The sequence below is a fragment of the Alternaria novae-zelandiae genome (assembly GCF_023758075.1).
Source record: "Alternaria novae-zelandiae strain BMP 2774 chromosome Unknown scaffold_12, whole genome shotgun sequence".
In the NCBI taxonomy this organism is placed as follows: domain Eukaryota; kingdom Fungi; phylum Ascomycota; class Dothideomycetes; order Pleosporales; family Pleosporaceae; genus Alternaria; species Alternaria novae-zelandiae.
In genome coordinates this window covers 284100-301484 of record NW_026056972.1, presented here as the reverse complement: position 1 = coordinate 301484, position 17385 = coordinate 284100, and the positions used below count along the sequence as shown (strand labels likewise).

At 42.1% G+C, this 17385-nt stretch overlaps 3 protein-coding genes across 3 annotated transcripts; 2 read left to right on the top strand and 1 right to left on the bottom strand.

Annotated features, from left to right (window-relative positions):
• Positions 1-9: 9 nt before the first annotated feature.
• Positions 10-948, bottom strand: J4E88_006260 (uncharacterized protein; the record flags this gene model as incomplete). Its single annotated transcript, XM_049399889.1, has 3 exons — positions 10-81; positions 257-272; positions 575-948. The coding sequence occupies 3 exons, from the start codon at positions 946-948 to the stop codon at positions 10-12; spliced, it is 462 nt and encodes a 153-aa protein (XP_049254200.1).
• Positions 949-7734: 6786 nt separating this feature from the next.
• On the top strand, positions 7735-10028 carry J4E88_006259 (uncharacterized protein; the record flags this gene model as incomplete). Its single annotated transcript, XM_049399888.1, has 2 exons — positions 7735-9072; positions 9120-10028. The coding sequence occupies 2 exons, from the start codon at positions 7735-7737 to the stop codon at positions 10026-10028; spliced, it is 2247 nt and encodes a 748-aa protein (XP_049254199.1).
• Positions 10029-10594: 566 nt separating this feature from the next.
• On the top strand, positions 10595-13213 carry J4E88_006258 (uncharacterized protein; the record flags this gene model as incomplete). Its single annotated transcript, XM_049399887.1, has 4 exons — positions 10595-10687; positions 10750-10912; positions 10999-11109; positions 11166-13213. 4 exons carry the CDS (start codon positions 10595-10597, stop codon positions 13211-13213), a joined length of 2415 nt encoding a protein of 804 aa, XP_049254198.1.
• Positions 13214-17385: the final 4172 nt, after the last annotated feature.

The following is a 17385-nucleotide window of genomic DNA, read 5'->3' as shown; positions in this document are numbered from 1 at the left end:
TTATCGCATTCATGCTACACCCTCCAGCTGGTCGGTCAACATGGCGATAACACAACGCAGGAGCGAATCAGAGTAACTTGTCTGCACCTTGTGTCAGCTTCATTACACAAAGTTACTACGCGGCACAAACATACCGACCTGCTAAACGCAGTCTTGCGGAACCCAAGCTTCGATCCATTCTCCGTACTCAAGGTCAAAGTGCTCGACAAAGTAACCAAATCTACCACCTGGAGAGGGGCCGCGCAATGGAACATACCGCGACACGGAATGAGCTGCAAACATTAGAGGCGCTGTACACACTCTAAATCGGATGTCGCGTCGTTGAGCCAGATACGGTCGCTCGGCTGCATCCTCGAATCGAAGCAAGGAAGCAACGGTTTCTTGACGGCCCATCGACAGTACATGCATGGCGTCAATGGCAATGTCAATCGCTCTGGCTCTTGGTCGCATTTGAGATAAATGCCAACCAGCTTGACGCGCCCAGTTGATTATAGCCGAGCTATTTGGATCCGAAGCTGAACTCTCGGGCCTAGTGGTCATGCAGCTAGATCCTGTCCTGCGCGCCTCCAAAAACCAGGTCAGAAACTCCGAAGCTGCCTCAAGAGGTCCTTGCTTGCGCGCAATGACTTCCAGATCTCCACATAGAACAATGAGTTTAGGGCCCGATCGCGACACCTTGGAAAAGCCGTGGGCTACTAGTGCGCTATTGCGCTTCGCCGCAGTGCGCGCAATGATCGGTGTAGCTTCTTCTCGGATGATCTTGGAGATAAGGCGTACGGTGGTAGGATACCAAATGTTAATGAGCTTGACTTTCGTGGTTTTCGTCTTAAGAGGTCCGCTCTTATTTTCCGTCTCGATGGTGATCTCGTTGTGCGTAAGGCATGTCGGTAGGAATTCGTAAACCATGAGCCTGATGTCGGCGGGTAGATCGAGGAAGCGGAAGTCCATGGGTGCGGGCGGTAAAGAATGGCTCACGGCGGGTGTCGTGTCAGTAAGTTGGGGGTGATGTCAGTTTCCAGCATTTGAAAAAAATGACTAGCGTGACTTTTGCAACTAGATGAAAGACAGTGAAAGTGAAAGACCCTGACCTGATGTAGACGCTCTTCAGATTTAGCTTGTGTCTGTTGTTAATTTATCAACGACAGTTTAGAATAACTGTAGCTACACCTTATCTAACTATTAGATTTTTATAGGTAACTATAGCTGCTAGCTAGTTAGAGTTATTAAGGGCAGAATAAGGCGTAGGTAATAGTTAGATTAGATAGAATTATTCTCTATATAGCTTAGCATACTACATATAGAAGAAAACTAAAATCTAGCTCTAGAACGTATTAATAATATATTTATATTTTATCTTTATAGAAACTATAGAGGCGCTAGTACTTTCTTTACTAGTATTTAACGCTAAGTAGCTTAAAGTACCTTTACTACTTTTTAAGAACGCGTTTAAGAACTTAGATATAGCCTTCTTAGACTTTAAAATAGCTAATAATATACTAAGTAAAGAGAGTAACTTTAAGCTAATTTAACTTATATACTACTTATAACGTCTTTATATTACGTTCTTAATATAATTTAGAAGAACTCTATTCTACTCTTTATAAGTAGTAATAGCGGTCTAGGCCTAATAGTAATATTATATAAGTATATTATAAGTATACTAATATAGTCTAAAAGTACACTAGGTAGCTACGTATATATTATCTATCTACTACCTACTTATATAATATAGAAAGATACCTTAGGTAAAGCTATTAATATAAGAGGCCTAAGAACGTAATATTAATATATTTCTAATATAATCTAGTTCTAATATAGAAAGGTCTAGAAATATAAAAAGCGTATATTCTTTTTACTTTTCTTAAATATAATTACATAACGTTAGAAGTATATTTATATAGGTATTAAGTATTATACTACGCTTACTAAGCTACTTAAGGCTTATTATTATTCTAAAATTATACCTAAGGTAGAGAATATACTTAGAAGCCTAAGAGATACTATTATACCTAATAATAGAATAACTTACTAGAAGTAGGTAGCTAGGTACGTTTAACGTGTACGCAACGTATTTTTAACACGCTTATACTAACTTTAAAGGCTCTACACTATAACTTTTAAATACTTTATAAGTAGTAGATTTTATAGTAACTAGTAACTAAACTATAGACCTATGTACTTCTAATAGTAATATAAAGTAAGAGACACTATAGATAGAAATACGTTTATAATACATAGTAACTAAGTTATAGAGTTTTACTAGTAATAAACCTTAGTTTATTAAGTATATAGCCTAGATATATAAACTTAGATATACTAAGAAGCACGTCTTTTACGCTATTAGTTCTAAAATAGACCTAGAATACCTTAAAAACTTGTTTAATAATAGCTCTCTAGTAGAGAAAAATAATAAGAGAGTATATAATACTATAGTATTAATATCTACTAGAACTCTAAAGTGTAGTAAGTAACTTTATACTATATTATGTTTAGCGTATATTTATAATACGTTTTAGAATACAACTACCTTTATAGAGATAGGTAGCTAGTTAAATAAGTATATAATAAGGCTAAGTACTATATTATAATTCTAGTAGATCTAGTATCTTATCTATATATAATTATAATGTGTTATAGAGAGTATATATATATCTCTTCTTCTTCTTTAATTCTAAGCAAAGACCTAAAGGCTAAGCTTCTTATAGTTATTCTTTCTATATTAACTCTAGGCCTTACACGTAGTAAGTCTACTCTCTACGCTTCTATAATATATTATAATAATATTCTAATTACGTTTAGCTAAGGCTTTAGCGTTCTTCTAAGTCTAGGTATAGGTTAAAAGTAAAGGCTTTAGGTCTATTAAGAAGATGTATATTATACTAGTAAATAAGAATAAAATTAGAAGCTTACTTAAAACCTATAAAGCTATAATATACCTCTATAGCTCTAGTATAGAAGACATTATATATAAGCTTAGAACTAAGCATTAAGACCTAGCTATAGTAAGTAGCTAGTAACGCGCTAGAAACGTGTTTCTAACATAATATAGGCGTATATCTAATAAATATACTCTACTAATAATAGTATATTTATATACTACTTTCTTAATAAGTAAGCCTCTCTATTACTTTAATAAAATACGTTCTAGATAGATATATTATATAAGCGTATCTATAGTAAGTAGTTTAAGTTACTCTTTACTATCTTTAATAAAGACACTATAAAATATAGGTAAAAGTATATTAACACGCCTATATTACGTTCTAAATATAATATAGTAATCTCTCTTAAGAAAGTTATTATAGATATTAATTCTATAGAAATATATATAGAGGTATTTACTAAGTTCTTTAAGCTCTGTTTAGAGGCGTTAGAAAAGCTAATTTGCTTCTACTATCTTTATAGAGACAGCATTATAAGTATTACTATTAATATAGATAATAAATAGTTATAAGATTAGTTATATTCTACTAGATTGCGTTAAGAATATGTTACTAACATAATTCTATAGACTAGAGACTCTTTCTCTAAGAATTTTTAGAAGTTAACTATAGATAAAAATAGTATTATCTCTACATAGTTTATTTATATAAAGCTTACTTTCTCTATAGTATTAACTGCGCTGTTTCTAACGCAGAGTATATAGAATACTCTATTTAAAGGCGTATAAAGGCTCTTCTTTATTACAAATTACTAGATAAGTATTATACCTATATTAGGCTTCTATAAGGTATAAAACTCTTTTTAATTATGTATATAATACGTTCTTATAATATAGTAGAGAATAAATCTAAGGTAGTTATAGATTAGGTAGCTTATAAGATATACTTTATTATTATAAGTAGTTTTATAAAGTGTAATAACTATATAAAGTAATATATTTAGAACTTATTAGAGCGCACTTCTAATATAGCTAAGTAAGCTAGCATAAAGTTATATTATAATAGAATTAATAAGACTTTACTTAAGACTATTCTAATATAAGTATATTTAAATATATTAAGAATATACTAGTAACATATTATAGCTTCTATAAGTAAGACCTCTAGAATATAGAGAAATATAAAGCAAAAATAGTCTATAGCGTCTACTATAAGAATAGATTACACTATAGTTATATATAAAAGTACTTTAAAGCTATAGAAAAAGAGAGTAAGTCTACTATGTATAACGTATTTTATACACAGTCTTATTAAGTTTAGAGTAGAAATTAGAGTACTAGAACCTTATTATTATTAATAATAATAATAGTATCTTAGAGTAGGCTAATTTATCTAGTTTTATTATATAGAGTAGATAACTAAGAGGCAAAGGCTGCAGGCGCTCTTCTCTAGCCTACTCTTCTCTAGCCTACTCTTTTCTAGCTTACTTCTCTCTAGCACTAGAAGCTAGCCTAGAGTAGGTCTACTATATTATGTTCTTATTATATTTCTAATACGCTCTTAGGCCTAACTCTTTTTAAGCTCTAAAGTAGTAGGTACTTAAGAGTAACTAAACTATTACAGAGAGAAGAGCGCTCTTAGAAATTAAGAGAAAAAAGATAGAGCTATAGAAGTAAAGGCTATAACTAGAGAAATATAAGATAGAACTAGAAGAGCGTAGGTAGTAGCTTTAGAGAGACAACTCTAGCTAAATTATGCTATAAACGCGTTCTAATTGCAATCTAGTATAGTTACTATATATACTAGAGTCTATAGATAGAATACTAGCTAGTAGAACGTAATAGAAATACGTTATATATATAATCTAAGCCTATATTAATCTTTACCTAATATAGTAAGGCGTAATAAATTTTCTCTTACTAGCCTAGCCTCTTGCCTTTCTTTAGAGTTAAGTACCTGCCTACTACTATTTTTTCTTTCTCTACCTTCTCTCTTTACTCTACTATAGAACTTAAGACTATATATTAGTATATAAGTCTTCTAATAACGCGTTTCTAACGTAATCTAATTATATTTAGAATAACTATCTATAGTATAGCTAACTTAGTATTCTTTCTTAAGAGATACTACTATTTAGTAAATAGAATAGAAGTAGGTATTACTTTATCTACTAAAGAGAGATCTTCTATTACGCCTACTATTACTAGCTTAATAGGCTACTTTATAGTATAAGTACGCTAAAATTATATATAAAATATATACTTATAATATTATAGTAGTAGTTTAGTAACTATAGTGCGCTAGTAAACTACGTTAAAAGATACTACTCTAACTACCTAGTAGCGTCTATACCTATAGAGTAATTATTAATAGAGTAAAAAAGAGAAGTAATATTCTTCTTTAGAGGTATTATTTTACTAAGAGACTTTACTCTTAGAGTATCTACAAAAGACCTACTAAAATATATTTCTAGCGTAATTCTATTACGTTTACTAGCTAAAGTGTAGGCTAAGATATAGTATAAAGTACTACTCTAGCTAAACTAACCTCTACTACTCTAAGAACGCGCTTCTCTAGACTTAGACTATAAGCTTCTATAGGTAGATAGCTCTAAGTATAATATCTTACTATAGAGTAAAGCTAAAGATAATGTAAACATATCTACTATATATTCTATATTAACTCTACTAGCTACGCCTCTAATAAGAGTAATACGCAAGAGAAAAAGAGATAAGGCGTAGAAGAAGACTATAAAGGCTTTAATTTCTATTCTACTCTATAAGTCTACTAACTTAAAGCGTAAGTAGAAGAAGAGTAATATATATATCTTCTCTAACGCGTAGTAACTACGTTACTAATATATATAGATAAATTTAAATAAGGTTAGGCGCTTACTTTTAAACTAGAAGCTTCTAATCTAATATAAGACCTATAAATTAAAGAAAAGAGATAGTTAGTAAATCTATTTCTTTAGTAAACGCGTTACTTATATATTATAGAGTATTATCTAGAGGTTTTCTACTAATTAAGAAGATACTTTACTTTTCTAAATAGATAGTTAGCTTCTCTTTTTAATATATTATTATAATATTATATACTTCTATAATTAGATTAATATGTCTATAAGAAACGTTATATAAACGCGTTATTAGCGCGTTTTACTACTTAACTTAGTAATAGGTATAAGTTTTAGTATTTCTATCTATGCGTAGCTGCGCGTAAGCTACATATATACTCTATAGCTATCTAGATTATATAACGCTAAGTATATTAGTTATAGATTAAGTAAGTTTAAGCAAAATATAATAATATTGCAATTATAATATAATAGCTTTTTTTTAGCTACTACTAACTTTATTACCTACTAACTACTACCTTAAATTACTACTACTCTCTGTAACACGTTATTAATAAGATAGCAATACATTTCTTAATAAAATAGCTAATTATAGTTATCTACCTTCTCTAGGCTCTAGCGCTATAGTAAACTATATAAGTTTTATATAAATATAACTAGAAGACGTATCTAATATATTTTAGCCTGCCTATTACGCCTACCTTACTCTACCTACTTTACTTTTTCTATGCCTACTCTTTAAAAAGAACGCTAATAGCAAGATCTTAATTTAATACGCTAAGCAGCGCTATAGATACGCTCTAAAGAATAGAACTCTTTATAGTGTAAGTTTTTAAAATATGTCTTCTATATATTACTAATATATTTAGACTATTATAGGTTTTTATAGCTTTTTTATAACTTACTATATTAACTAGTATAGCTCTATTATCTAGAGTAATACTTACTCTCTAGGTAGAAAGCCTAGCGCTATCTTTATTTATAGCGAAAAGAGTACGTAAATATATTATCTATATATTTGTAATATATACCTCTTCTCTTCTAAGTCTTTTTCTCTTTCTACTTTTTTCTTTTTTTTTATTCTTAAAGTTTTTCTCTTTCTTTTTTTTACCTTTTTTCTTTATTAGCAAAACGTAATATAATTATAATTCTAATATATTTTAAAGTTTTATTAGATCTTAATAGATAACTATAACTTTAAGTATAACTATCTACTTAAATAAGTATAAGACAACGCCTTAGTTTAATAAGATATTCTAGCCTAGGTCTAGTACCTTATAAACCTAGTCTACTATTAAAATAGTTATTTTTAAGAATAAGTAATGTATTTTCTATATATTTACTACGCGTTTTTATACTTATAATTCTTAGCTTTATCTTACTACTATAAGAGGTATACTTAATACTTATACCTTCTCTAATCTCTACGCTAACTACTATATTATTAGCTATAGTAAGCTTTCTTAAAATATATTTAATACGCTCTACTAATACGTTATAGCGTATAACTTCTAAAAAAATAAAGATAATAATAAGAATTTCTATCTTTTCTATACTTACTTTAACTAGGCTATAGGCCTCTAAGACATCTCTACTAATACTTATACTAATATACTACTTTAGCGTAACACGTTTATATTATATTTAGTATATAATTTAATTAGTAATAATAGAACTATAATACTTTAATATATCTTCTTTACTTACTCTTTTCTATTTCTACTATAATAACTTATAAATATATTATATAGTATTTATGCTAGTAAGCGCTAGCCTAAAAAAAGTCTTAGTAATAGTTAGGCTAGTTTTTTTAATAGTTGGATAAGCTGCGCTCTCACCAAACAGGCCCCTGGCTGTACGTCACATGGTGATCGCAATGATCGCCCGGCGTTAACAAACGCCGACATATTTTCTGTGCAGTCGCGACCGAGCGTCACTTCCATCGTGTGTGCAACGCCACCCGCACGCCCACGCCGCCACGCCCCTCCCCTCCCAATGCTGCGTCGCCAGCTGTCGCCAGCCGCGCAATGGCACAGGACGCCCGTCTGCCTCCTCTGCGCTGCCCGCAGCCAGACACGACTGAAAAACACCCGAGCCGCCCCATCCAAATCCAAGCCAGTCGCTGCCAGAAAAGTCGCGGTCAAGAGGAAGGGAAAGAGCTCCGATAGCCAAGAAGAAAATGTCAAGGCGGAGGATGGATCAAAATCTCTCATCGAGGCCCTTTTGGGTGACAAGAGGGCGAGGAGGCAGAAACAGGACGAAGAACGAGAGTCGATTCCCATCAGCGAGATGTTCCCCGACGACCTCAACTTCGAGGAGATCAAAGTCGGCAAGCCACCCGTGCCCATGCTATCGTATGGTCTCGACCGCGTCCTCTTCAACCCCGGTGTATATCGCCTGCAGGACCCACGCTCGCGAGTGTACAACTTCGATCCCTACCTCGAGAAGATCATGCCGGCGAACGAATTCGATTTTGAAGCGCTGAGCGAATACAAGACTTCCTCCAAGGATGAGACTCTGCTGGCGTTGACAAAGCAGGTTGGCACAAAGTTCACGGGCTCTACCTCGAGTATGTCGAGCATGCTCCAGCACTTCCACTACGTCCTCTCAAACTTCCGCAAACTGAACCACGGCATGCTCTCCCGCCAGTTTCCTGACCCCACGCCCAGATTCTCCCGAATCACGCTTGGCCCCAGTGCCGTCTTCCTCCGATACAGGGATGGCATATATGCCTTGGACGCCGACAAGTCTTACGATAGCCCCAACATCATGAGCTGGCTGGGTCACTCACTAGAGAAGCTTCTCACAACCGAACGCAGCGAATTTGAAAAGTTCCGAAGGTCGAACCCTGAAAAGGCAGCCGTCGAGAAAGAGGCTGGTCGTTGCTATCATTACTCAAAGCAGGGTAACCTCCTGATGCGCTCGCAGCTGGATGCAATCGATCCGCGGTTACCTGGAACGGGTGTCTTTGACTTGAAGACGCGCGCTGTCATCTCGATCCGCATGAACCACAAGGAATACGAAGAGGGCGCTGGCTACCAGCTTCGTCACAATCTGGGCGAGTGGGAGTCGTTCGAGCGCGAGTTCTACGACATGACGCGCGCGACCATGCTCAAATACTCCCTGCAAGCCCGCATGGGACGCATGGACGGCATCTTCATCGCTTACCACAACATTGAGCGCATCTTCGGCTTCCAATACTTGAGTCTCTCCGACATGGATGCTGTCCTCCACGGCCAGCATGACACGGTGCTAGGAGACCAAGAGTTCAAGCTGTCTTTGGGTCTCGTTGATGAAATCCTTACCAAGGCCACCGCTGCATTCCCTGAAACTGTAAGCTCCTATTTCACCACTAGAGGGTCTCCACTAACATTGAACAGTCTATCCGGTTACACTTTGAAGCGCGCGAAGGCAAGACGCCGTTCATGTACGTGTTTGCCGAGCCCGTTACCGAGGAGCAAGCAGACGAGATACAAAACGCTGGAGAGGCCGCCCAGCAAGAGTTTGCACGACGTGTTGTTGGTATTGGAAAGGACGACCCTGAGGCTCAAGCAGCTTGGCAAGAAGCTCAAGACGACGTCGACGAACAAATCGGTGCAGATCAGGCCCCACAGGAACCTACAGCACAAGAAAACGAACCTTTGACCAATGTCGAAGAGTCTACTGACGCCGTTGCCGAAGAAGCTGTCGAGGAGCAAGAGGAGATTGCGGAGCCTGCCGAAGGAGAAGAGGCCAGCGCAGAAGATACCGTGCAGCCCGCATCAGTCCCCAATGGACCTTTGATGGGCTGGACGCTGACTGTCCGCAGTCAGGTCAATGGAGGCTACGTGGACCGACCAGAGCAACTGAGCGAGTACGACGACTGGAAACTTGAGTACCATTTGAAGGAAATACCCGCGGAAACACGTTGGAAGTTGTACTCAGCGCTGAAGGCGCGAAGACACGAGCTTATCGGACAAGACGAGGAAGCGATCGATAAGAGTCTCAAGCACTACCGAGATGTCATCTCGCGCTACACCAACCGTGGACGCAAGTGGAGAGAGGAGCAAGACAAGCTCAATGACGCGAAGGGCGTGCAGGTCTTCCGGCCGCTCGGCCCTGGCTCAGACGCAGAGGTCGTGGCATCAGACTATGGACTTACGAAGGAGACTGAAGCTTCTGACAAGACCGAGGTCTCGCAAGAGCAGGCAGCGGAGGAGCCCTACAGTGAGGAATCCAAGCCAGACGAATCACTTTCCAAGGAAAAGAAGGAGGAAGTTTTAGATGGCTTGCCCTCAGTACCATCGTAAAGATGACGGTTTGGGATCTGGCGTTCTTCCCCTATCTTGGGTCTAGACGGTAAATGGTTACATGACTGAACGTTTTAAAATATAGATGTAAGAGTATATGTACAATCACAAGGATACGGAGGTGTCGATACCAGGAGATGAATAGATAGGAACGAGTAACATCTTTACTACAATCTTACACATCACTCAATGCATTGTAGGATTCTCCAAAAAGTAATATTGTGTGACGCGGGGTGGTAGGTCAACCGTCGGCTATGAAGCCTGACCCCTGCTCAGCCGGCATTAGCGACATCATCGCTCCGCTGCCCGCATGCTCCTCCGCGAAGCTCGTTCTTCTAGAAGCTCCCCGCCATGCAGCCTCACCTATGAGCGCGACTGTCCACTCTACACCCGACCGATAGACGTCTGCCTGCTACACCTGCGCGACTGCCGTTTGCTCGTCTTGGCACCTGCGCTGCCGTTCCCACCTCACTTGCGCCGGCTTGGTCGCCGCCCGCCCGCATCAAAGATCTCAACTGCGCCAACATTGCCATCACCACGCACGCTACACCACAAACACAACAGCCATGTCGGACGCCCAAATAGAAGAAAACATCGACCTCCTCTTTAATTTCGGGGTGGAACAGCTTGACAGACAGGAAGCCAGGCAGCTTCTCGCGGTATGTCCAAATAGCCCGCAACCTGTTTGCGCTTTGCGACAAACCTCTAACTATGTGTATAGAACCATGGCAACAATGTCGAGGCCGCCATGGACAAGTACTTCAGCAGCATGGACCAAGGAGGTATTTCTGCTTTGAAGACCCATCTGCGCAACTCACAGGCCAAGTGGGACGAGACTGCCTTTGCGGGGGCTGGCTACGGTATAGACGACACCAACGTTCCCAGTACGTCAGCTCAGGCTCGGAAGACTCCCTAGGATAACACGGCTGACAGTGGCGGATTTCAGCATTCAATATTGACTATGCTCCAGGTCTCGACAACTACCCTCATAGCAACGTCAACAGCAGAGCGCCCACGCGCCCGCCGTCTCGAACCAGTGTCGCCTCCACACAAGCACAAGCCGGCGATGCGCCCATACAAAGTCAGTGCGACGAATGCGCCACGAGCATCACCCCGCAAGTGCTGACAGACATTTAGGCATTGAGGGCCAGGAAATGGGAGTTACCGGCTCTTCTAACTTCAGACCGGCCACTGGAGCCAACTACGATGCCTCTCAGTGGGCTCTAGTGCCAACCACGACCGAAATCATCGCCGACCCCATCCCGAGCCAACGAAAGCGCGAAGAAGGGCAGCCCGCTATCCTGAAGCCGTCGCCAAACTTCAACTACCTTACCAACCTCATTCCTATACTCCATTCGATACCGCTATTCCGAAATGCGCTGCTGTGCCCGGGCGTACTACAAAATGATTACTGGCAGGGCGACAATTGGTGGAAAGGCAATCCCACAGCGACCGCACGCATCTTCGAAGACGGCACTGGACTTTCGGAAGCTTACAACCTCGAGATACTCCACGAGACGCAGCGACTCATGGCATTTCTAGATAATACAGACCGTATTTACGGTTCGGTCAACGGACTGCTCGAATCGGAGGCTTGGAGAGAGCAGCCACCACTTGACGACCCGGACGACGATTTGCTCAAGTTCCTGGTGACGTGGGGTTTCGCATTCCAGAGCCAGGTCCCGAATGCCGATTTGAACGGTCATCTTAAATCTACCTTCGACGTCGCTGGAACCACTCAAGAGAGCTTTGTGCTTGACGCCGCCGTCACACGCAATAATCTTCGGCCCGACTTCAACTTATACGATGTCCTGGATGATTCACTCTTCGCTTCGGCTGGAGCCAGTGCGCATATTCGCGAAGCGAGTAACGTGCTGATACTCCGCCTGACCTCATCAAATACCCAGACGTCTGACCTGGGATGTCATATTCCAGCCACCCTATACATCGATCGGTACCTCGAGAAGAACAAACATGTCATCGATAGTATGTACAGCGAGATCACGCAGCATGAGGAACAACTAGTCTCGCTCAAGACGCAGGTGGAGAGACTAAAGTACCACACCCCGAAGAAAGCAGGCGCAAAGAAAGTTGAGTCGCTGCAACTGCTCAAAACAAGTATGACTGCGTTTGAGCCTGAAAGTCCTGGTGGTTCTCCCAAGGATACAGAAGTACTAGCTCAACTGCAGGAGCTTTACAACAGCATAGAGAGCAAGCTTGCGACTTTGGAAGAGCAGACCGAACAAGCGCAGAAGGCGATTTTAGGCATCTCTGGGCGATTCAAGCCGCGCGTAGACGGGAGCGCTGACGAAGCCGCAACCACCGACGACCAAAATATGGACACTACGACCGAGATGACCGAGAAGGTGGAAGAGAAGACTTCCGAGCCCGTCGAAACCGTCTACCCAGAAGGCCAAACCCCGGAAGACGCCATGAAGCGCCCGTACCAACTCTGGGGCGTAGCTACGCGCAGGGACGTAGTCTACGTCCGCCACCCGGACATCAAATCCGACATCCCCAACGCAACCCAATGGTGGCGCATGCAGTACGACAGCGAATCCGCTAATCCCGTCATTCGCCGCGATCCCCTCTCCCTGCAAGAAGTCATCGAGCGCGCCACCACCGAAGCCGGCTCCGCCCTGCTCGTCTACGCGAACGAAGACGCTACTGCCGCCGAGCCCCTGCCGCTACCCAAACCCCTCCAAGACTTTGCCAAAAAGGACAATCTCAACTTCCTCCACGAGTTACAAGAGAACGCTACAGGATGGGAAGGTTACGGCGATTACGGCAACACAGCAACAGGCGGGTGGGATAACACCAACCCCCCTGCCTTTGAAGACAACGGTTGGAGTGAAATCAGCGCTAAAGAATACAACAGCAGCAGCCGTCCGCGCAACGATTCAAACATGAGTTCCGCGACGCTAACACCCAACACTGAAATCGACGACGACGCGCCTGTTGCGCAGGAAATGGTCGAGACGAACCGTAGTGGTGGTGCGGGGACCATGAGCAGCGCCAGTAGCGAGACGGTTGGTCGCGGCGATGACCTTATGGATATTGACGCTGGAGGGAACGAGAAACTGCAGAGTCACGTCAGGTTCTCGGATGTGGATATGGAGGATGTGGATAGTCAGGATAGGGCGAGGGGGCAGCGTGTGGATGTGCAGGAGAAGAAGGGTGGTTAGGAAACACCCGGCGATGGTCCTGATAATTGGGATGATGACGATTGGTCGGACGATGAGCAAGACGTCGATGGTGTGGTTAATCCGGACGAGGACGAGGACGATTGCGACATCCATACGTGGATGAGTCGGCCTTGAGAATGCGGATGCGGATGCATAGCGCGGCGTTTTGGGATGGCGCTGTTATGTTAGCGGCATGATTGGATTTCGGTGTTAAGAAGCGAGGGTGGTTTTCTTCGGGTGCTTGGTTTAAGGGGGTCGTGCATTGGCTGGTTAGGATGACTGGTCGGGTAGGATGTCCACATTCCATGGTTCCAAAAGTTGAGTTTTTTGCATGCGCACGTGTGATGAAGCTAGGCTGGCGAGTATATAAACTGTGAAGTTCCTTCCCTCTCTTGCTTTCTTGTTCATCACACTTACATCCTTTTTTTCTCCAAAATGGAAGCCACATTTCCGATGGCTTCTCTGCCCCTTTCGAAAAAATACACGAGAGCTTTGCGAAATCGCGGTGCCTTCGCTGTGCGAACACAAAACGTCAACACGCATACTTCATGGACCTCGCCGTCAGGATATCGAAACAAACCTCCGAGTTTTGCATGGTTCTCTTCTTCTGGAACTCCAAAAGTATCAAAGAAAACACTGGATGGCGTCTGTCTTTCGGCCTTCGAAAACACGATTGTCGGAATTCATGGGCTGAGCCTTTACACACCTCACCACGACATTGCCCGGTGTTCCCGTCCGACCTCAACGAGGGTGCGTGGCTGTCTGCCGAGCTCCAGCAGTTTATCTTCGAGCACTCATACCACTATGTGCTTGTTGGACTTCGAAAACCACATTCTTGAAACTCATGTGCTGAGCTGAGCCTTTACACACCTCACCACGACATTGCCCGGTGCTCCTGTCCAAAAGGATGAATGTTCTCAACCATGGAGAGTGGCTGTCAGCCGAGCTCCAGCAGTTTATCTTCGAGCACTCATACCACTAGCGCCCACGTTGCCACCAAGGGTACAGCTCGATCTGTCCGAAAAAACAACTCCGAAATTCTGCATGGTTTTGTCCATCGAAGGTGTCAAGAAAACCAAGCATGAGTTGAGATCCGCGGACGCGCGGGTATATAAACTTCCCTCGACGTCCCGGTTCTTCTCTTCTTCAACATACACACTCCGGTTCTTATTCACCAAAATACGTTTGCCAACCTTTCATGGTGTCTGCCTCGTCCTCCAAAACTTCAACAAAAAGTTGAAATGAGAGCCCGCTCTTCCTGCCTCTGCCTCCAAAAACCACCGATGAGACTGGTATGTGCGAGTGCGTCTCCGAAAAATCTTTAATGCACTTTTCTACGTGCGGAGAAGACCTCTTGCTGCTAAAACAGCACCAACAACCCGTCATGGTGCCTGTCGTCCCGGCACCTGGAGTCTACTTCGCACCCTTCGGATCGAAACCGACGAGCGAATTCTATATGTGTTCGGCAGCACCTCGGAAGACACTGGAAAGAAGAAAAGTATGCGCAATTGTCGCCATGAACTGTTCGGCTTCCTCCGCTTGCACTATACGACGCGAAGTGTACAAAAGCCGCTCTTGAAGTGTACATGGTATCTTCTATCATTCACATTCAATCCGTGGACTCCAAAAACACCATACACTGCTTTGATGGGGTCCGCCTGCTGGTTTCGCACACACAAAAATACGACATTGCCTTAAAATATGTTTTCGACGGACCGAAACAACGACAAATTTTGCCCATGAGCGGCATCTGCGCTCCCGGAAATATCATTGGAGTTCCGGATGTGTCGGCTCTCGGCTTCCAGCTCAACAGTACACCCAAATCAAGAAGTCTTTCTTCCAGCTCGGCAGTACACCCAAATCAAGAAGTCTTTCTTCCAGCGCGGAGAAACCCGCTTCGACCTTGGCGGTGGTGTTTAGGCCTTCAAGAGTGTCTGTTTCTATCGACAATACAGAACTTCACCGACGTTTCACGAAAATCATGAGTGCCATACGCCATGGGGTCTGGCTCTTCTGAACGCAAGAGATTCAATCTGACATGAGCTTCCGATTCAAAACGCGACCCGATTTATTTATGTGTGCGCTCCGACTCCGGCATACAAAAACACAAAGATCACGGATTTTACTTGCTATGGAGGAAACCGTAAAGCCGTTTTCTTTATATCAAAAGATTTGGATATCAATGCTATGGTGTTCTGCTTTTGGTGGGACGGGTCGCCAACGGCACCTTCTGGCGTGCTCAAGAGCTCACCCGCGCTATTGGCCAAGTCTTCAACTGTAACCCGCCTCAGTTCGATGGCTTCCTGCGCTACTCAAAATATTAGGATGGTTGGGCATGACTCTGTGGTCTGGATGAACGAGGGTGTGAGCGGATGCTGGGGTTCTGCTTCGACGACTATAAGAGGGTCGCTGTGTTCACTTTGTAATATCAATATACTTTACCTGCTATTAACGTACACCAAAAACCGTGGAACAAAACCTTATGAAGTTCTGTTCTTCTATTCAAACAATACAGTCGATGCTGATGGCTCCTCGGCCTGGGGCATTGGCATATTCGATAGATGACATAGTTCGAATTCAACTCATATCAAAAAACATCATCATCTTATTACGTGGCTATAATCCTATGTGATCTTTCCTCTTAACAAAAGCCGAATGCACACACCTCATGACCTCCTGCTCTTCTCAAAGGTCTTGTTTCAACGCAAGATGGCGTCTCGGACCGAAACAATGCGCAACACGAACGATGGCAGAGCCCGACCTCACCGTCAAATATAAAGCCACCTTTCTTGTTGCCTTCTTTGTTCACTATGACTACACATCTCTACTGTCCGTAAACCAAAAATTTGTTGGTTCTCTATGATGGCTTTGCGGACTTCTTCCAAAAACCAGTGATATGGCGAGCTATGACTGTCCGACCAGAAAGCCTCGAGAACCGTATCGATGATGAGGCTCCACTTCGGCCTCAAACATAAAGCCCGCCGTCTTCTCGCTCCCTCCCTTGACTGCACTCCGCACTTGTGCTTTCTGTACACCAAATAAGAGATAGCAGCGAGAAATGGCTTCCGGACTTCTTCCCTCAAAGTTTATTGTATCGTCAAAAGAACTACAGATGGCCGCCATGAAGCCCAGCGTACAGCGATCCTAGGAAACTCGCCCTGCAACCGCAAATACATCGATTACTTCGTCATGTCCTGGTGTGTCGACTCCCAAAAACACAGGCTTAAGTCTAATATGATACATCCTTATTTTAGAATGCGTACCTACCGCATCTTCCCCTCGGATCCAGCATAAAAGACCGCCTTCTTCCTTGCTCTTCCCTCACTTCATATCACACTTCCGTCCTTCTTAACTACTAAATTCACGACAAAGCATCCCATGTGTCCGTGGTCTTCTTCCTAAAATTCAAGTCTGATACTGTGATGACTTTGCGGTCGGCGAAAAACTTCGACATCGTCAAAATCGGTGAAACCTTTATACCAGATTCTATAAACGTAGTCCTCAACTACATGTCGATCGGCGGTGAAAAGCGAGCAACAAAACCAAGACCATATGCGGCGAGACGTGCCAGAAAAGGTTCCCAATACATCTCATGTGCGGTCGAAGTCGTCAAATTCTTACATCTTCCATACATGAGCGCGCAGCGGGAGGAATGTATATATAAACTTCCTGTCTTTGCTGCTTGCTTCTTCCCTATCCATTCATTCGTATTCCGCATATCCAAAAAGACTGTGCTAGGACGCATGAGCACCGTCTCTCCCGTCTCCGAAACACAAATGAAACCAGAGTATGGTGTGCTATTCGAAATCGCCAAAAGCGTTTACGTTCAAGTTGATGAGCGGCCATCGGGAGGAGTGAACATATAAATGTCCTCTTCGCTGCCTCTTTGCTCTTTATCTACACATTGGTCATGCGAATATCCAAAAAACTTCAGAGTATCAGATGATGACGATCGTCTTTCCTGTTTTCTAAAAGAAACCAATGACAACACTATGGTGCGCTGTTGGAGATCTCCAAAATATGTACATGGCATCCTTATCACGGTCCATTGGGAGAGGTGTATATAATTCTCCCCTTTGCGCTGCCTCCTTCTTTCTTATCTACACATTGCCAATTTCGCATGTCCAAAAAGCTCTCGAGTATGAATACATGACAGCTGTCTCTTCCTTCTT